Raw genomic sequence first — 22,018 nt, 5'->3', positions numbered from 1 at the left:
CATGAACAATTTACCGTGCTACTATTTATAACTTATTTTGAGGGAAGAAAAGGTATAGAATTTCGAGTTTAAGGAGTCTCGAAGACAAACAACAGAGCCATTAGAAAATAATGCTGTGCCAACTGAAAAGTCATAGGATTCTAATGTCCAAGTTTTCCAATATTTCACAGAGAGACTAGTCACTGCCTGGGCTCTGGATATGCCCTCGAGATGGCATTGTGTAGGGCAAACCATCTTGGTTCTTTGTTGGCAGAGTGACAATGGAGTATCTCACCAACAGATGGCATCATAACGCTGTAGTAAAATTCTAGTGGCCCTTGTTACATCAGACACAGGACACTTCCAGACCAAATCTCTTTCACTTTCACAAGAGCACGAGAAATCTCCTGACTGGATTCTTTCATTTATTTATTAATTTTTTGCTAGCATACAATAATAGTAAATAAAGGAATAGATAAATCATGCAAAAATATTTTTGCTACTAAATACAAAAGTATTTAACGTCCAAACAGCTCACCTTATGACCTATGTATGTGGCTTGTCATTGTGATTGTCAATATAACTGTATGTAAGTCAGGTGCCCCTTGAAAAAAAAGTTCATTGGGGGGTGAGAGTTCAAACTCATTGGGGTTTTCCTGGTAAAATAAAATAAAATAAAATGGTTTTTTTAAAATGATAAAGCTATAATAAATAGCCATGAAGCTATAAAATGATGACGAATAAATGAGAGGATAGATTTCCGAGTAGTACATATATCAAACTAAGTATTTATGACAATGCAGTCACGTTTGATTTGATAAAATGAAATCCTTAATAAAGCCTCATGGAATGTGCTAGACAGTGCAAAATAATTTCAAAGGTCAAAGGACTAATGTTGAAGGTACTATTAGCTTTGCAGTTAAACATACTGTAAGCACACTAAAGTAAAACGTAGCTTGAGTATACAGTACAGTATAATACTAGATTGTATTTCAATATTTATAACATTCATTTTTGCATTTTATATCTAATTTCTAAAGCAGATGAATAATCATATTCAATCTATAGTTGATGTATGATTGAGGTGGCAGCAGGTATTCTAGCTAATGTAAGACTATTATAATCAGATGCCAGCAGCTAATCAACATATCAATATAACCTACATAACAATCAGTTTTGCAGTATTAGTTTTTTATCTGCTTCATTCATTTTTCATGTTTCAAGTGTCCTCACTAATCATATTCTCATGGTTGGGTTGTGGCACAAACATGTCCTTAAAACACCTTCCAGTGGAAAAACATAATTGTGCTCTGGCCCTATTTATGACATCGCTGGAAAGTTGTGGTTTGGAAGCGGTTTAGAAAACATTCTAAAACACTGTTAAACCATTGCTATGGAGTTGTGATTTACCAAACCCCACAAAAGAATAAGTTGTAAAATGTTGCAATAATGTTTTGTATTGGCAGGGATGACATGACATGAGCATTTGTGAATGTGTGATTCTGCACAGCAGACTGGCAGGGTATCCATCACTCCCGCCTTGCTGTCTGAATCCTTTTTCACCTGGGGCTTGTCCGAAGTCAACTGCTGTTTTCAGACGGAAGAGTCAAGCATCACAGTTTCAGTTCTTTTATGAGTTTCGATTTCTTGGCATTTCTGTAGAAAGGTAAGAATTGGCACTCCAATCGACCCCTAAAGTGGGATTTCCAATGTGCTTTCAAGAGCTCTAGAATGAAAGCCCAGCGGATTTTCTCTCCAGAAATACATTAGGAAATATTTCAGGTGCATGTGCTGTAAGACATTCAACCCATTTCTTAATTCAAGAGAAAACTACTATGTGCAAAAATCAAGTTTACAAGGATTGTAAACTTTCTTTCCATAAGAAATGTCTGCACACTGGACTTGAATTATGAATGTCATCCTACCCCAGCACTGGAAAAAAGAGCTAGGCGAGTGTGAGCGAAACGCTGTATTCGCTGTAACTAAGGAAACGGATTTTCACATGTTGTCAATCCGACGCGTGGGTATGTCCTCGTTCTCGGGGCCGAGGGCCACTCTGACCCCGGAGCCGCCCTTTCCTCCGAACGGATAACGAAACAGGACGTGACACGAAAAGGCAGGACAAGGGCAGCCAAGATGGCAGGCGTCTGGGTGACGGATACCTGGTCCTCGGGGCAGGAAGCATCTGCCAGTCAGAGAGGTGTGAGGACGGCGGCGGACAAAGCATAGCTGCGTGTGTATCTGTCAGATCTGTACCCTTCACCGGGGGGAGGGATGCGCTCTGTACCACAGGAGGCTCTGCAGACAGGCATGTATGAATGTGACCGTGTAAAATACAACAAGGAATTAGCCTGGTCCAGCATGTACAAATCGGAATATCATGGCATCAGATTAAAAATAACACAGGCATACACACAAGGGCATTTCTGGTGGTTTGATCGGTTCACTCATTAAATCAGGTGTGTGAATTGCTGGTTACAACAAGAACCTTCCGGCAAGTGGGTCCCGAGGACTGGAATTGAGAAACGCTGGCATAGCGTTTGTGTATATATACAGCAGCTATGTTTTTAATGCATATACTGTAAAACATATGCATATTAAGTACTGTATATAAACACACACTCATAAAATACATACAGTAAAACAGATTTGCCCAGCTGTAGTCTGCCTTTCATATGAAAGTTTTTGCTAAAACACTAAGAAAATATATGAGCCTTTGTTGGTTCTTTCTATTTGTTTTACATTGGTTTAATGTTTACACTATATTTAAGAATGGTATTTCTGTGCTTTGTCTGGAATACAAACTGTTGTGGAAATGTAACACAGCTTGAAACGGAAAGCTGTGGCCAAACCACTGCGGTCCAAGTTCTGCCATATCCCCAGAAATGTAAGCAGACACCAGAAATCAGAAAGGGAACTTCCATAGCCTCCAAAAACTTTAACCGAATGAAACTTTCACCTGTACTATTCTGAGTAGCCACAGAGCAACTCATTATGAAGTATTATGTGTTCTCACGATCAAACATATTATCAGATTATGGCAATGGGAAATCATTTCAATGAGGGCAGCACCTACCCATATTAATGCGCTGAAATGAACAACATTAACAAGAATACCATCAAAGAATATTGAGAATATAGAGAAACTGCAGGCAATGAAACGCATTCTGTAGGCAGGAGAGCGGCTGCATTCAATAAAAACTGCAAACATAAAATCCACCTTCTTATCCAGACCGGCTGGGTGTTAGGAACAAAGTATGATGGACGGTGATAAGAACATGGATTTTTACAAGCGTGTTAAAAGAGAGGTTTACAAAGGTTTCTTAAAGCTACTGTTGCATTGCATGATCATGAAATGTAAAATGCATTTCTGCATGCTTCTTTAAAAAAATAAAAATAAGGAAACATGATTTTTGAGAGGCAGTATTCAGATGATATAGTAGTTTCAAACAGATGCTGAACTTTGAAAATCTTTTCCAGATTACACAGAGCTAAAAATACTGGAATTATTTTATGTCTTAGTCCGAGTTTACACCCAACTGGAAACCATGCATGAACAAGTTACATTTTCGTCTGCTGAACACAACAATCTCCCACAGCCAAAAGTACAAATATGTCCATGTGATTTCAAGGTGAAAAAACATGGAAAAAATAACAGCATCCAGAACATGCACGTTATTGTAGTCGTATTTATTTGAAAACAACAATCCGTTTTTTCCCCCATTGGTACTGTAATTCATTATCGAAACTGGGTTTTACATGATATTGTATTTTCCACTGAACATCACAAAGTTACCCTTTTTTTGTTTGTTTATGTTTTTCTCTTTTTTTGTTTGTTTCTATACAATAGTTGTGCTTTGATACCGTATATTTTACAGACATGTTAATACATTTAAGTGAATACCAGGGACTAGTGACAAATTGTCCAAAGAGTAAATTACATGGATTTTATACACACATACAATTACAAATATACACACGAGAGTGCACTGGCTCAACACTCCAGTTCAGTTAGGTTGCGATGACACAAACAGGTTTTTAAAACAATCTCAATTTCATTTTTTTTTTTCTTCCAAAATTGATATATTATGGGATTATACCCTTAGGATTTAGGAAACATAAGGTGCATTATTAGATTTCTGAATATTTTTTTTATATTTTTAAAAGCTTTAAAGAAAAAGAAAAAAAACTTGATGAACTAACAGCTGTCCGCATGAACTCTTTTTCCATGTACAAATATGTATGTTTGTGTATAGAATTATGGGACTTACATAGACACATCAGCTGGAATGTCTCCCGTTCTACTTCAGAAATCAAGTACTTCAAGCGACATGATTCACAGAAGATTAAATACCTTTAAAATGTTACCACTACTTCAGTTAGTTTAGAAAGAAAAACAAAAACGCACAAGTGCACAATGTAGATTCACTTAATGCTCAACGGTGGTTCTACACTTTCGTAAAAATCACAACTAGCAATTAGTTGTAGCCAATCCAGCGAGGAGATAAAAAGTTGCAAGCATTTAGAACAAACTACTATTATATGGGTGTAAATCTAATGCAAAAGTGCTGCCATATACTGTATATATGTACTAAGTATATTTTACGTGTGTGCATAGTATGTATGTGCTGTGTGTGGATATATATATATATATATATACATAAACTATATATATATACATATATGCACACAATACAAACATACAGACATACAGTACGTACCCTTCAGATATATAAAGCAATTTTACAGTATACATATTCATAGTTCTAATTAAGCAATAGCAAAAAAAACATGCTTTACATAGAAAAAGGCATCCACAACATTAAGAAAAATGTACAATTTATGAAACATGGTACAATAAATAGTAGAGAATTGCTGCTGTACACAAAAGCCATTGAATTTCACTCATATAAAAATATGTTTTAGTGCAACCTTACATATATTGATACTTCACATCATTCAGACTCGGGTGTCCAAAAGAGAAGGGAAATTACAGTTATTACAAAGCCGATACACAAACTCCATATATTTACACGTCTTCCTGCGTAATATGCTTATAAGAATATAAGCAAAAAGGAAAGAAAAGGCACACACTCATCTGTACATTTAAAAGTACCAGACTGGACAAGTCCATAAGCAATTTTGGTCAGGCTCATGTATAAGTTAACATTATATATATATATATATTTATATTTATTCATATTTTTTCAGAAACTTTAAATAAGAAAGAAATGTTTTTTTTTTTTTTAAATAGCAAACCGGGTTATAAAAGGCATGCTATACATACTACATAATGTCTAATTGAATTTGCTTGTTTAATGACTTCTTTATGTGTATGTGTATTTATGAGAGGGGATAAGCCTGGCAGAATAAGGGTAAGTGCATATGCACAGTAAAAATGATCAGTGTTGAATCAACACTTACAGAGTACAAGTGGTCCCTATTGGACTCCTATGTACTCTATTAGAGTTGAATTAGCACCGTGTACATCATTGGGGGGGCGGTGGGAGGAGGGGTATGCGTAGGCGTGTGTGCATTCGTGTGATGTCTTTACTTTCAAAATAGCATCACCGTTCACCTGTCGTCCATGGCTTGCTTTGTTGAATCCTTAGCCCTCTTTGTGCTTGTTGGCGGTTCCCTTGGGCCCTGTTGACCTAACATCCTCTCATCGGCGACGGCACTGCAGAGAGCGGAAAGGCCTTGTGGCACAGGCTTTGATGAGGCGAGCGTGTCCTTTTCAGCGACGGGGTCCAGGGGGGTGACCGAGGCGCCAGCCAGCGACTGCCTGATCTCAGTGCTACTAAAGTGCTGAATCTGCATCTGCGGGCTCTCCACGCAGCTGTAATGAGGACGCGGGGCGGGGTGGGGCTTCTCGTGAGGGTCTTCCGAGGCGATCCTGAGGGAGGCTATGGCCTTCGTGCAAGTCCGTACGCTGTCCTCCTGCCTGTTCTCCGTGTCCGTGATGTCCGCGGGGTCCTCCTTCTGGGCCGGGCCTCCCGGGGAATGGGCCGACGGAGCCGTCTGGGGAGGCGCGGGTTTCTCCTGCATCCGAGACGGGTCCTCCGGGCCACGGCCTCCGGCCTCGTGGAGGTGGAAGGACACCTCGCTGGTGCCCGACTCCTCCGAAGTGCTCTTCTGCAGGGGGAGGCGCGAGGAGTGGGCCAGGCCCGACATGGTGGCAGGCACCGAGTGCACCATCTGGATGCCTCCGATGGGGATCATGGGGAAGGGGCTGCGGACCTGCTGCTGGGAGTGCAGGGGGAGGTGGCTGAAGAGCCCCTGGTGCGTGCTGTGGGGGTCCTGGCTGCTATGCGAGGACTCCCCGGGGACATGGGAGGTAGTCTGGGGAGAGCCCTTCCTCTGATCCTGAAAGCAGGGAGAGGAGGGAGTTAGTGAGAATCACTGGACATTCTGGGAGTTGATTTATGGACTTGTGTGAAGAGAGTCAGAAAGATCTCGCAACAGCTGGATAAGTTGTTTTTGTACATTACTTATTCAGTTGACAGTGACTTGTACTGTGATCAAATACAATTTTAGCTGAAGGCTTTCTATTTTCTAAACACAAGTAAGAAGGGAAAGACTATGATATGTATTTTCATGAAAGTTCAAGAAGCAATGTGGGAATTGGACATTTAAAGAAAAAGAAGGTCATTTGTAGTATTGTTACATGCATGTGGGTGTATGAGATAATTTTTTTGGAGGACGTTAAACATGAAACACTATCATTTATTATGAAAAATAGTTAAGAGGTGATAAAACAGATTTTTAACAGGGTACGTAATAATTGTAATAATTCACAGCCAAGAAAGCTAAATGAAAGTCTGAATATTTAGTAAAGTATGCGTCTAAAATTGTACTTCTTGCTTTATTTAATACAGGGTTCCTGGAAAGCAAGGTTTTAACAAGGCTTGGAAGAACGAAATGGTGCTTATTAAGCAGCACAAGAGAAAAGAGCCAACCTAACATTACGGGCACTGTTCCCCTAGCTTCAGATCCCACAGTAACATGGACAGTAGCCAGTTGGAGTCGAAACGAATGGTTACAATACACTAAATATTCCCCATCTACGGAGCTCCATGAATGCCGCTTTCTTCCATCTCCCCATGGATTCTTAATTAGCGAGAATATAAATAGAAATGTCCCTTTCAGCAGTATTAAGTGCATGAAATTGACTTTTGCTGCAGTAATGTATGTCTGCATTAGGTTTGAAAAAAACCTGGGTTTTTATTCCCTCTTCAGTGTTGGGGACTAAGGCACTATGCAGCATTGTATATGGTGAGTCTGACTGCCGTCACCATGAGTAAATACTCCTAAGCTTGAATTTAATAATCGAGCATAACTAAATCCCATATCACGCACTAATAATTTGACTTCCTGCATCCTGTGAACTCATTCCAGCAAAATGAAGGAGATTATGCTGGACCTACCGTCTCCATATCCGTATGGCTCCTGCTCCTTTGTCCCAGTGTAACCATTTCAGACTGCAGGTACTGTCCCAAGGCCCAGGGGGCGCTGTGGTGCGAGCCCCTCCTGGGCGACACGGCCCTGAGCATGCCCCTGTGTCGACTCCTGGGCGATAAGTCTCTCCTGCTGGTGATGTCCCTACCAGGGGACAGCGGTCTTCCCAGGGATATGGAGGAGAGGTGTCCTCTTGGAGATAGGTCCCGCCTTGGGGACAGGTCCCTCCGGAAGATGTCCCTCCTCGGGGATATGTGCCTCAGCGGGGACGCCTCCCGTCTGGGCGACAGGCGCCCTCGGGGTGAGAGGTCCCTCCTCGGGGACAGGTACCGGCGGGACGTGGGCGAGGGCTCCCTGAGGGGGGAGGAATCGCACCCCGGAGAGGACAAGCGGGACGGGGAGAGGTCGAAGGACGAGGAGCTGTGTTCCGGAGACAGGCCGAAGTCCTCATCCATGGAGCTAGGCACGTCCAGCCTGCTCTTGTAGTCTTCACCCAGCGCCCCCTGCAGGAGCTTCTGGTACTCGGCCATCTGGGCGTTGCCTGCCTTCTCTCGCAGCTGGGTGATCTGGATGCTGGGCAGGCTGGCGAAGAGGCTGAAGAGCGGCGGTTTGGAGGCGGTGGCCAGGAAGTCCGAGGACGATCCCGGGGAGGAGGCGATGGCGGTCACGGACAGCGAGGGCATCCCGTAGGGCTGGGGGCTCGTGCTCCTGGAGCGTGTCTTTGGCGTGGAGTCGCCCTCGTAATCATCATCATCCTCATCATCATCGTCAATCTCATCGCCATCCTCTTCCCCGCCTTCGGAATCATCGGCGTCTGAAAATTGGTGCTCAGTCATGCGGCCTGATAGGCCCATCTTCCCAGAGTCCCTCTGGCCTTCCTCAGCAGTGTCTGAAAGAAAGCAACAAAACATGTTGAGCTCTCTTCTTTGTACTCTTTTCTTATTTCCTTTTCCTAAATGTACCAGCAGCGGTGGTATAATGTAGTCTTAACAGGGAAATGAGACGCAATAATTCAGTGTACACATGTTTGCAATTCAATGTAATTCATTTCAATTAGATCAAGTCCTTTGATTCTTTTTTGTCTTTTTCTGTGCAAACATAACGTTTGCAAATGTTGCAATCCAAGAGCAGGAAAATCTTTATCGTATTTCTTTAATTTGGTGGTTTTATATAAACCTGGTAACTCAAGGCATGGCTGCTGTTCATAACCCTAATTGTCCCTCAAGAACCACACCAACGTATTGTGTAGAGCCCAATGTTTATCACGCACTGGCTCCTCATGTGTCTCGTTTGGCTAGGGCCTGATTCATACCGGCTTCCTCTGCCTCTGTTTCGTCCACAGATGTCACCGACACTCCAAGCTCCAGGCACTTCTTCATGTGGGCTTTCGACTTCATGTGTTTTGTCAGGTTTCCTGAAACCAGAGCGGAGGAGAATCAAAGACCTTCTCTTGGAACTGGACATGAAAGGTCTGGCTGTTCAATCCATCAACAGCTTCACAACAGCAACTATTCAAACCTCTTTAGGAAACATGTCTTACTTAATAACCAACCCTACATGGCTGTTATTGCTTTATTTTCCTATTGTCATGGTGATTTTATTTATTTCATTATTGCCTAATATTTTATTATGTATTCATTGATTCCTCTTAAATCCTTTTTATGTTGGAAATGCACACTGGGAAAGTGGTTCTTTTTCCCAGAGAGAGAGAGAGAAACCCACCTTTAGTTTTAAAAGCGAAATTGCAGAACTTGCAGACGTATGGCCTCACGTCTGTGTGAGTGCGGATGTGTTTCTTCAGCATGCTGGGTTTCTTACAACGGATCCCACACTCCTCACAGATGTACTTTCCCCTGCCTCGGCCTCTTACGTAAACATAGTCTTCATTGGATTTGTACCTGCAAAGAAAACACGCTCTGACTTATTAGCCTTGTGCGAAGGTATGGGGCGTAGAGGTGCACCAATCTGAACAAAATCAAACAGGCCAGGGCCCTTTAAGCGAGTGTGGGTATCAGGCCTGTGCTCCTCAAAGAAATCATTCTCGTGCCAAATTCAACTATGTGCAGGAGCAAAGCATTTTCACAGCTGTGTCCATTTAAAGTTTTATTTTTATTTAATTTTTTTCCAACTGTACAGAGTAATACCTATTATGTCAGTTAGGTGACAGTCTTGAATGATCGCCAAACAGTGCTGTACAGATAACCCTTTGGGGAGCTTAAAAATAAAAGAGATCCCTCAACGAGATTATTTGAACTCTGTAAAGAAGGAGGCTGCAAGCTTAACTGTGCTTCATCTGATGTTCAAGATGTCAACTAGAAAGGGTCATGTATTTGATTAGATTGTTTTTTTAATCTGTTGTAGTTGAATGACATGGATTATGCCCACAAGATTGCCCATGTAGCAACAGATTCTCTGTGGAAAGTTATATAATCAAGTTTTGCCCTATTTCCACAAAGATGTCAATAACCCTTTTGTACCACTATTAGCCAAATATGTTTGAAAATTTCAATTTTTAAATTCCCAATGGCTCGATTAAATTCCATTGCCTAAAAAAATCTGTTACGACAAATAATATTTGGTAGGAATTATATAACCACATTACTTGTGACCACAATTATATTTTCACATTCTTATAGAAGTGCATCTGACATCAGGCTTTGATTATTTGCTCTGAAGATATTAAAATTATAACAAAGTACTCTAAATATCTCAACAAAAAACCTCAAATTTGTGTAAGTCACAACAATATAAAAATGTAATTGGGTATCTCAAGTAGGTGATGCACACTTAAATCAAAGGGTGGTTAAATTATTTTTAATGCATAATGTCACATATGCTGGGCACTTCACTTACCCTCCTTCAAAGATTTTGATACGGGTAGGCTCAGCCTGCTTTGAAGAAATCTCTTTTTCCCCATGATCCTCCTTAACTCTGTCCCTGGAACTGATTCCCTTCATTTTCTTCTCAAATTTGCTCACGTCTAGCTGCATGAGCTCTGGCTTAATCTGGAAAAGAAAACAGACCGATGAATTCCCTGGGCACAACAAAGTCTCTCATGGTTGTTATTTTAAAACATATAAGATATCTAAACACATGCATATAGTTTACATTATCTGCTTGCTGATAGATAAATTACATTCATTTCCAAATACTTTCAGAATAATAGGCTTCATTACTTGACATGTGACAGGGCAATAAGTCAACACAAATAAGAGGTGAAAGCTGTTTTGTATCACCTGCTCAAACTTCTCTTTCCAAGACAGTGATGACACAAGCTTTCCAGTCCCAGGTCGATACATAGCAGCCATTGTGTAGGTTTCGGCATTCTTCCTCTGCTTTGAGCGGAGCAACGCAAGAGTTGTCTTGGTATTCAGGCTGGGTGGGTTTGGATTGTAAGAACTGATAGACCAGGAACCATAAACAGACGTGACAGGGGTTGTCTGGGAAAAATTTGGCTTGGTATAATTTAGGAAGCACCAGCTGACACTCGTCGTTGTGCGTAGACTCGGGAACTGGAAAAACTGCTGAACATCAGTGAGGTCTGTAAGAAGAAGTGTGCTTCCCGCCATTCCTCCACTTTGATTAGCAGCGAGCTGGACCAACATGTTCACCGGTATCTTGCTGCCTGTGCCCTGCTTGATCTCTTCTTGAGTATCGCTTGAGGAGAGCATAGACTGTGGACTTGAGCTTGCTTCAGGAGTGGACTCATCCACATCCAGTTCCTCAGGGGACCCAGGTTTATCTGAGGTGTCTGTCACTATCTGCAGCGGTGGGGTGAAGCTCTCAGTTGGTGGTAGGTCTTGTAAATGAGGTGCAGGTGTGCGCAAAGGTGTCTTTGACGAGGGAAAGTCAAGTAAAGGTGGAGATGACATACCCTCTTGGTAGTCAACAGAACCATCATTCTTTAGGAGGTCTGATTTTGGCGATTTGCCATTGTCTTTTGACACGCTTGAGTTGCTGAGTTCCACAGCCCCAAGTTCCTTCACAATCTGACCATACATTTTTTCTTCCTTGACACGTTTTTGTTGTTTTGTCTCAATAAAGAGCTCCAGACTGCTTGCTGGAGACAGCATTCGCTTGCTTCCTCCAATACTTGAAGACGCATCTGTGGTTGAGATCGTTCCAGAAGTCAGTGAAAGGGGGATTCCTGTGTTCAATCTACCCGGCAGAGGTTCTGGTACTTTCCAGAGTGGATAGCGAAGTCCTGGAGGGTGACCTAATATCTGCGATAAATTGAACCCTCCTCCATGTTTACTAGTGCTTGTGAGTAAGCCTTGAGAAGCACTGTCTGTACATATTACCTTTGAAGAAGAACTACTTTGTGCATGAGAAGCAACAACCTGTGAAACGCTAGTGTAAGTAACACTTCCATAAGATGGCACATGAGTCTGAATCCTAACAGGAACTAACATACCAGGTAGGGATGGTTGTGAACCAACATTTTGAGTGGCAAAGATTGGCTGAACCTGTTGCAAAAGCATTGAGCTTGTAGAGAATGCTTTTGATGAAATATGGCTAAGATGCCGGGGTGGAACTCGTGGATTATACTGATAGCTCTGATTACTCGCACCTTCAGATTTTCCATCACTCTGCTCCTGAATCTGCTGGAGAGACTGGTGGGATTTTTGGTGGGCTTGAGGCAAAAGAGGCTGCCTGATATGCAATTTTTGTAACTGATGCGACTGGAAAGCAAGGTGCTGTTTATGCCTTTGTGTCGAGTCAGGATGCCAGAATAACCCTGGTTGAAATGGCATGAAGGGGGGTTGCACCATGCTGCTGTGCAATGAAGAATACTGTGTTATTTCTTGGCTCAGAGGGTCATGTGGACGCTCACTTTCCGAGGGCTGTTGGCTTGATGGGTGAGATGTCTTCTGAATGAGTGGGAGGCCCTCTTGCAGGCTGTCCTCACTGATGCTATGCTGCAGTGGATGGTGGTGTGACCCAAGCAATGGATGCATTCCCCTCTTTGAACGTACCACTTCACCACTTCCTTGACTCCCATGCCAAGCGGGATGTGACGGATGGACACTGCTCTGCATGTGGTCTGAGTGTTCTTGTTTAACGCTCATTTCAATGCCATGCTCTTGCACCACCGTTTCTGGATAGACACTCAGTGACGCCTGCCGTACCAGAAAGCCCCGCCTCCGCTCCTTCATACCTGAAGCACTGGCATAGGTCTCTCCCTGTCTGGATGATGATGAAAGACTTCCATAGTCAAATGACTTGCTACGAACCTCTGGGATCTCTGTAGGTAAAGCACAGGGTGCTTGTTCTGAAGAAGAACGTCGCATCTGGTGCTGGTGCTGGTTTGGTATAGAGAGAGAGTGCCCACTGCCTGGGACTGTTAAGAACTCAGACTGTCTTCCAAACTCATCCTGCTTGGTTGGAGAGGCCGATTTAATGCTTTCCTCTCTGTCAAAGGACATGGAGAAGCTTGAGCTGTGAGACAGGTTACTTTCTTGGCTGGGACTCCTCGAGAGGCTAGTGCAGGTTGATTCAAAGCTCGATTCTCCAGAGGAATGCTCCATGTCAGCAAGACGCAGGCGTTTCTTCTTTGGAGGTAACTTCTCAGCGGGAAGCTGAGACAGAGTTTCACTTCTCTGCGGCCACTGAAATTCCTCCACGTGTTTCTCTGGTTCTTTAACTTGTACCTCGGGTTCTTTCTCAGGTTTGTCTGGCTCTTCAGTTACTCTTATTTCAGGCACTTGGATGTTAGGCTGACGTACCAGTTTGTGGGGTATGTGATACTGCTGGCTGGATGATATAGCTCCAGCTTCACTGTCACTCTGTTGCTGCTCCATGCTCATGGATCTGAGGGACTCTGGGCTCTGTACCTCCTCAACATGCTCTGTGTCCGACTGCTCAGAAAATTGACTAGTGAGCCTCTCCGGCTGGTAACACGGGTGTTCGATTGATTCTGACTTCTCAAACGAGCTGGGCCTACTCAGTGAATTTGTGTGCTGGATAACAGAGATTACATTACCAGCATTCTTTCTGTCAGATTCAGGGACGAGCACTACATCCTCTGAAGTCATACTAGCACCTCCATCAAAGCTCTCTGATTGGCTATGTACACTGTACAAATGTCCTTTCCCAGTTGGTGAAGCCCTTGGTGTCTCTTGACCTGCTTGTTTTGAGTCATAGTCTCCTGGAGACAGAAGCATTTCAACTGAACCACTATGTTCACTGCTACACTGACTAGGACTGTCCTCTTCATCCCCAACACTCTTTTCCTTTCTACGTTTTCTAGTGACCGTTTCTGTAATTCCCACTTTAGTACCATATGCACTGTAAGTCACCCGTACTTCAGGGCATGACAATTCTGCCGCAGATCCTTTCAGCTCTGGCATCAGAGGCCCACGTTCCCCATGCTTCATCGAAGGTGGAGCGGTGTTCTTGGAGATGTTTCCATAGCTGTCAATTTCCACATGGCCTTCATGCACTGAATGTTCAAAAGCAGCTTGTCTCCTGAGCCTCCTCAGACCTGCCGATCCAGGATAAAAGACGTCATCGGGTGTCATCATCTCATCAAAAGAGTGGCTCACTCTTAGGCCTGGAGGGACATTGAGATTTGTTGGAGACGATGTTGGCATTGAGTTGCTCCTAATAAGTGTCCCTGAATCAGAAGGAGCTTCAAGGAGACCTGTGTTGCTTTGGCAAGAGCCAGGGGGATACTGTTTTGGGTCACTACCTGTTACCATTTGTGATTCTGAATCTCCTTGGAAAAATACATTAGCATTTAGTTTCATTGGGTTTGCTATGTTTTCATCCTTTGCAAAAAGATGGGATACATGCTCCTCAGATATCTTTTGCATGTCTACTTCAAGCATGGCACCAGGATTGTCCTTTAAGTCAATTATATTAGTGTCTTGGCCAGCTAATGCTGCCATCCCGACTGTCACAGATTGTCTAGACCTGGAGTAGGGTCTGTAATACCAGGTCCGTCCAAACATAATTTCCTCATAGGACTTTACGTTGGTATTTGGTGGGCTGATTTGCTGTTCTGCACTTTCAGACCGTGAGAAGTAGCCCGAATCTGTGCTGCCTTTGCTGTGGGGACTCAGGAGGTTCAGTGAAGGCTCAGAGTCCTGCCCTTTTTTCTCAGTCAGCCTCAGTGCAAGTTTCTGCTTGACAGTATGAGATTCATCCACTCTGCCCACTTGAGAACTAATGGGAGGCGCTTCGATTTCTGCAAACTGGGGACACTCCATTGCTGTTGAGGGAGTCGCCTGTTTCGGGACAATCAAGATAGGCACTTTCATGGAGGCTACGGCCAGCTCCTCAGCAGGGTCCGCATAGGCTGGCTCACCACCCTTATCCATTGGGCTTTTGTCAGCTTCAAAAGATATCTGAGGGATGGGACTGCTCTTCTCCATGAACATGGTAGCCTCTGCAAACTCCTCGTCAGTGTCCGTGCTCTGCTCACCATCTGAATGTACCTCTGCTTCTCCCAGCGGAGAAGCTTGATCCATATCTGGCCGTGTAGCTGCCAATTCTGAAAACGGGACTAGTCCGGCTTTAATGGCATGGGCATGAGACTTTCTGTGTTTATACAAATTGCTCTTAGTTTTAAATGAAAACCCACAGGGAACACATGGGTAAGGCCGTTCACCAGTGTGCGACCGAATGTGCTTCTTCAGCACGCTAGGTTTAGCACAGGCCCTTCCACAGTAGTGGCAGATGTACTTCCCAGGCTTTTTGGGCTTCTGCTCCTTTTTGTGAACTTCTTCTGGCTGTTCAACGCCTGATTGGGAATATTGGCTATAAGAAGCAGGTAAACTTGGGGACTTCCGGCGAGGAAAGACTCCGCTGTGACCACGTGGGTGTGCAGGGAACACATCTTCCGTGGTAAACGATGGCAGCTGGCTAGCGAATGGCCAGGCATGGGCCTCCAGGCCAGGCTGTGGCTTCGCTCCTGGCAGGAACCTCTCCTGAATTGGCTGCTGTGGAAACGAGGGCGGTAACTGGTAGGAGTAAGTGCTGGGGAAATGCTGTGGGTATTGATTCTCTTGGGATGACTGGCCAATTGCAGTTGGTAGCAGTTTCCCGGAGCTGTACTTTTGTACTGAGCCAGTAAGGCTACCACCACTGGCGCCACTTTGCAGCTCTTCGCGGTGCGAGTGCCGTTTCCCCGCCGGGTCGGCAAAAGTGCTTCTTTTTGTGCCAGCTGCGGGCTCTGAGACCCACTTCCTCTGTAGTGGGGCCTTCTCTCGGGGCTCCTTCGTGCATTTTTGTCCAGCAGCAGTGTCGAGTGGCTCCATGTTCTTCTTATCTTCTGAAGGGGTTATCAAAGGTTACGTTTGTTAAATTGCTCTAGAGTCAGCAGACATGCCATATGCTTGTCCACCTGGGTGAGTCTTAAACACCAGCTCCTTCCATTTTGATTTCCATTGGGTTGTTCCTCTTGTCTTGTGTTGCTCAAACCCGCTGTTGTGGGCATCAGACCACTTCCTAAACGTTATAGTCTGGATTCGTAAACTTGACTTTGTCTGACAATGCTTTTATACTTATGAAATTTAAATCGGCATGTCCATCATTGTAAGTTCATTTCCTCTGGATTTTGCCCAGTATTTCACTACAGGATGATTTGTTGATTACTTGAAAGAGAAGGAAAAAAAACACAAGTTAATCAGCAGACCAATGCATAGTATCTGTGATGACCATTATAATGACTTAATTATCAGCTTTTGAATAAGAGCTGTGATAAATAAGAAATAAGTGACTGAGTATAAATACACAGTATATGGGTAATTGTCTGGGCCTTCACAGAATATACTTACAGTCTTTGTAGAAATGCAAATTGTTTGTCTCCTGCAGGTTCCTCTGAAGCCTTTTTACCTTGAAAACAAAAACAAAGTGTCATGTTTTTACACATACAATATTGCACATATGATATTTGATATAAAACAATTTACTCTGCTAATATATTTGTCAACACCGTAACATGTTAATGTGTTCATTCACAGTTAAGTGTACAACGCAAAGTGTAACGCGGTCTTCAGGTCAGCTGAAACCATTTCTCAATATTCTCAGAATGAAGTTTTTTTATTGCGGTGGGCGCAGAACTCTTCACAAGTCATGAGTCATCATCAGCCATGAACCCACTCAGTTCCTCAAAAGGCACAAAAGGTGTAAAAATAGCCTGCGAAATGCAAGTGACGTTCAATGCCGTACGTACGTGGGTGGCCAAATAAGACTCAAAAGAGTAAGCTGTGCGGCGGACACTGACATCCGTTCATTCGGCACTTTTTCACCTCATCATTATAAACAAGCACACTTTTCCACACAGCATCCTGAGAGCACGTATAGATCAAACCGTATCTATGGCAGTATAAATACATTTCTAAGTGCCACATACAGAAATAAGGCATAAAGAGCTAACATTTGCATTTAACATCTGCTCAAAATCAGTCTGTTTGTGGCTCAGTCTCTTTTCGTGCTCAAAACCTTTTAAGATTGCAAAACCCTAGAAGAACCTCACTGCCCACATCGCATAAGCAAGGAAATAATGTGACACTGATCTCTGGAACCCTAAGTTAGCCCTATAAATAGCCTAGCAGAAAACCGCTGGTATTTATAGCACCTGAAACATTAACTTTTGGTTCATTTTTGTTATCATAATCTGCTACCCTTCACACAAATAGTACATGCTGAAACACCAAGGCAGACCTGTGGCGTGGAGATGCTAGGTATTCCTGGACATATGGATACGTAGACTTAGGGGCCAATAGCCATCAAATATAACCATCCCGAATTACAAATATTTGCTTATTTCCAATGATACAGTATGAACCACATACGTCAAGACCAGATAGTTTTCAAAGTGCAGAGCACGTAGCAAAACATTTTTCTTTGTGGTATTAAGCATACTAAAATCACTTCAATGATATGTGAAATAGAAAATGAAAGTGAATGTGTATACAGCGTAGATTGTGTGCTGAACGTTAAGAAAACAAGTTATTGGCTTGTACAGGAAATGGACTATACATGAAGTATTTTTACTAATAAAAAAGAGCAGTGCAAATTGCCTTATCACACTCAAACCGGATGTGGTAGGAACTGGAAAAACAACGGTATCGGCTCTGATTGTAGGATTCCTTTTAATCCGACGCAAGTCCACTGACTTTTCCCGGTTGAAGAAATGATAGTCCATTAAGAAGTGCCCATTTGGCTTTGCGATTAAAATGATCTCTGGTTTGTGCGTTTGCAGGTTTAAGGTCCAACTGGGATGGACAAAGTCTAGACATGACTATTGTGGGAACCCAGAGGTATGAGACTTGGAATTGCCATTCAAAAAGAATGTTTTCTTTGATGAAGCGGGGCTTTTATGAGATTCCCTTCAAGATAATGTGTTTTTTCTGGCAAAACTCTACTCTGCGAGGAATCATTTTGCAAATATACCCCCTCATTCATTAACTTGTCTTATCCCACAAGGCATGCCTTATCCAGCGACGAAAGCCTGGAACCCCAGACCTTGGAATTTACAGTAAGAACGGTAAAACAACTGGAATATGACTGAATCCAGAAGCATGTCAACATCTCACTGGTTATATGTGCAAAGGTACCAGAGACGCTTTTGGATTTCAGACACAGGTTTTTTTCAGTACTTTTTATATTTCAGTACAGCTTAACCATACCATGCCCTTGTGCGCAACCAAAGAGAAGCTTCAGTGAACAGGATGATAAAATGGGTGGAAAGGCAACAACTATTGATGATGTTATTAATGACAGCGTCTCATCATTATAGCCTTAGTCTGTGAGATCCAGACTTCATCATGGTCACATTGCATTTATTTATTTATTTATTCATTTTGTCAGAGAATGCACTCTCCTTTGCTTGTGTCATGTCAGAGAAGGTCAGCCGGGGTCACTAGGCCTGGGGATGCCACAGCACGTTTGTCAAAGGGTGAGATGGATCAGCTGGAGACAGACTCGATTTCATACATCACCTATAAAGGCAGGCCCCCACAGCGCTTGCAGTACCTCCTCGATCCGTGCTCATGAATGGATCCTTGGCTTAATGAATCTGTCTAAGCTGTTACTCCCCTTCCAGCCAATGGATAAACCAAAGGGCCCTTTATATTGCTCTGTACATGAAAGCTGCCAAGATAGGCCACTACTCTGTTTTTACAATGACACAATGTGCTTATGTCTGCAGGTATGAACACAACTTGGAAAAATATAAGAATCTACTCCATAGGTTTTTTTTTTTTGGGGTGGGGTGGGGGGGATTTGGGGGGTAGCTCCCAGGAGGAATGGTTTGGGTTGAGTAAGTTATGAAAAGGTACTGAAAGACTCAAATACGGCCATTTTTTTTAAAGCCGAAGTGGATTATATTTAATATATAATGTAATATTTTTTTGAGAATGGATGAAAATATTTAACGGCTTTTTTTTTTGGGTTGTTTTACACTGTACGAGGCGAGCTCACAGCGGAAACGTGCGTGGGAAGTGCACTGCAGAGAGAGCAAGGGCATAAATCTAACCGGGAGAGGGAATGCGTTCTATACGGCCCGCACAAACCTGGAGATCTGGATGACTCAGACAAATTATGTAAGGTTTAAAAATTCCATGAATATTCAGCCTAACGGGGTCATTTTCCACATTGGTAACGATCCATAGCTATGAACAAACACGCACACCTACGCACACATACTGTACACACATAAGTGCGTACATAACGGAACACCTCCATCGCTAAATCGAGTCCTCTGGAGAAGGATATTAAAAAGCACATTTTTAGTCCCGAACATTAGGCCTGCGAGTCCCTGGCTTTCTCCGTAAGGGTCGGTGAGTGTGGGTAGCTCTTAGCCTCGGGCCACACCAGCCCTACACATTGACGAATATCTCCATTGTGTTCGGGAAAGAGCAACCTTTTTTCAAGGGCCTTTTTTTGGAAAATAGAAACACACTCTGACTTAATTTAGGGATTAGACTCTTCACACTTCTTTAGTCAGATTCTGGAGAGGGGATTAGCAGTGGTACTTTGTTTGTGTGTGAATAGATGGTGTGTGGTACATCTCTCCCGAAAAGGATTTAGAATGGTATAATTGTAAAATCCTACACCATTTGGACTAATTTTATAGTGGGAGACAAGAAATCCCAATATGAGAAAAATGCTGCATGTGAATTTGAAACGTGTGGTAATGCATTTTTCCAGAAGGTTCATTGCGGGACACACACATTGTAAAAAAATCTTAACAAATTATAAATAAAACCAAAACAGACATGGAAAATGAACTAGTGGTGCCAAAGTATGACCTATAAATGTTCTGAGTCATGGTCCTAAACACAGCTATTATCAACTGCTTTGCTGTCTTAAACCTGCCAAAGTTTTAACAAAAGGTTTAGAGCAATAAACAAGTAACTGCATTGACTTCAAAAGTTTCCAGTTTTTCCTCTTTTTAAAAAAGTGCTTTATAACACAAATATGTGTGCAATTTATATAAGCTTCAACAGTTCTCTATGAAGCACTGTGTTTAGATATTAGTTTCTTTGCACAAGCGGCCATGTTCAGTGCATACAAATTAATGCAGGTACTTAATGTCAACACACTGACTGCACAGAAACGCTGCTGGACCTAATTCATACTCAACCAAAAAAAAACATCTGTGCAGGAAGTCTGTCTAACCGTGTGTGGGGTGGCACATTTCGGAGATCGTATAACACCTAGCTTCTGTACTTCTGGTGCCTTCACTCTGGGGATGCAGGTACACTGGCCGTTTCTTATTTCCTGAGACACAGTTCCTTTTCCCTTCCAGGGCAGAGCTTGAATAATTTAAAACGTTGCTAATCGTTTCCATTCAGTAATTACAGAGTTTATGGTAACAAAGCCTTGGAGTGGATTGGACCCTCCGGTCAATGAAAGCCCTTCATGATACCTGACTGAAACCTGCCTCCCCCCACTGGGTGTTGAAATACATACTGAGTTTTATCTGGCTTCAGGGAGGACATTACTTTTTAACTGGCAATGAAAAACAAACAAGAGATCTTGACAATAATGCCCTGTCTCTGTAGGTTACTGACTGGAAGAAATAGCTAGCTCTCCAATCAATTTTGCTTTAGATCCTTGTTACCGCATTAGTGATGCTTTAACAGAATTTATCAACTGGCAAGGATTAAACGTGAAACAGTCTGAAAATAGACAGGGTGTAATATCCCACAATTAAGTACTGGTGTTTTGGGAGGAATTGGCCCTATTATTTCTTTACCTGAAGAGAGTCAGAACGTGAATGTAACTGTGCCCCATCCAGACTAGATAAATCCAGGCTTTCTGTAGTATCTTTGCAGCTGCAGTATAGTGCAACCAGAGTTTCTATGTCTGTTTGGCAGAGCAGTTAGTCTCCATAAACGTCTACATAACATTTTTTGCGATAACTATGAAGAAGTGCTTATCTTACTGCATAAATTGGATAACAAAACAATTTATTTCATGATTGCTTCTGTGTTGTTTTAGTATACTCTGGACAGTACTTACTAGGATAGCTATTTCAATTTCAGTGAAGAGATGATACAGTGATAAAAATGTATTTGAACTTTTCTGAACGGTGGTTTTAAATTTAAAATATATTTCAAAGACAGCGTAAGAGTGTTAGGTCTAGTTCCAACAATAAGATTCTGTTCTATATTAATACACCATGTACTGTATATAAGCAAAACCATATTAAAGCAAAACAGATTCTCACACTGAAAAGTTATTACTCAGGCTAATTAAAAGGTATTTGCGTCACAAAAAGAACAGGTCCAGTAGACATAACCATACAGTGTACATATATCCTAAAATCTTGGTTTCCCAGAAAATGTATTAGTATTTCCTTCTCGCTATGCCAATTTCTGCGGAAACTATGTCAGATGAAGGAAAAGTTGAAGACTAAGACATTTCTAAATATTACCCTTCAGCTAAAAATACTTTTCCTGAAAACTTGAAATTCTCATGCTGCCCGCCCTGACTATCACTTAGGTACTCCTTTTGCTCACAAGGCATCTTTCTGGTTTGTTTTCAGCCCGTGTAAGCAGGTTTCTTTTGGACGCATCGCCTGGACTCTCTGCGAGTCAGCCCCCAGGAGTGTCACACTCACTCCTTATTAGGAGCCTCATGATGAAGTACAGCCAGTGCACGTGGCCCATGCAAAAGAGCGAGCACTGCTGCGGCAAGTAAAGCAGCCTCTCCAACTCCAGTACAATACTAATATAGTACCTTTTTAATTATTGGACTTCCATTGTCCAATAATTAAAGCTTTGGGAGTCAATGTGGAGTCACAAACATTGATACAACCTGGCCAGGTGAAGTTGACAGTGGTGATCTATGCAAGGCGAGGTATTCGTGTATGAACACAAGGCTCTTGGAAATATTCGCTGAATGCGCCATTGCTTAGAACGCGATTACATACATCATATTGATATTCCTGCAATATAAAATTATGACATTAAACTAAATCATGCATGCAATAGTAAGCATACATTGGTCGATACTAATTCTGCATTGGTATACATTATATTTGCGTATACGTACATATTTAAGCATATGTATTGAACATATTGAGAACAATGGTAGGTAGCTTAGGAAACCAAACAATGCTTTT

At 42.5% G+C, this 22,018-nt stretch overlaps 1 protein-coding gene across 4 annotated transcripts in view; it reads right to left on the bottom strand.

Moving 5' to 3' along the window:
- Nucleotides 1–3,650: 3,650 nt before the first annotated feature.
- hivep2a (HIVEP zinc finger 2a) overlaps nucleotides 3,651–22,018 on the bottom strand; it is a 76,742-nt gene continuing 58,374 nt past the window's right edge. For all 4 annotated transcript variants that reach the window (XM_061242839.1, XM_061242840.1, XM_061242841.1 and 1 more), the window contains 7 exons: nucleotides 16,218–16,275; nucleotides 10,674–16,034; nucleotides 10,291–10,442; nucleotides 9,160–9,335; nucleotides 8,750–8,851; nucleotides 7,407–8,326; nucleotides 3,651–6,345 (listed from right to left, as the gene is read on the bottom strand). In XM_061242839.1, the coding sequence (XP_061098823.1) occupies nucleotides 5,554–6,345; nucleotides 7,407–8,326; nucleotides 8,750–8,851; nucleotides 9,160–9,335; nucleotides 10,291–10,442; nucleotides 10,674–15,698 (7,167 nt within the window). In that variant the 5' untranslated portion in view covers nucleotides 15,699–16,034; nucleotides 16,218–16,275 and the 3' untranslated portion in view covers nucleotides 3,651–5,553. The remainder of the gene's footprint in view (nucleotides 6,346–7,406; nucleotides 8,327–8,749; nucleotides 8,852–9,159; nucleotides 9,336–10,290; nucleotides 10,443–10,673; nucleotides 16,035–16,217; nucleotides 16,276–22,018) is intronic.

The sequence above is a fragment of the Conger conger genome, chromosome 5, assembly GCF_963514075.1.
Source record: "Conger conger chromosome 5, fConCon1.1, whole genome shotgun sequence".
Classification (NCBI taxonomy): Eukaryota; Metazoa; Chordata; class Actinopteri; order Anguilliformes; family Congridae; genus Conger; species Conger conger.
The sequence above is the reverse complement of the archived record's forward strand: the minus strand, read 5'-3'. Positions and strand labels throughout refer to the sequence as shown.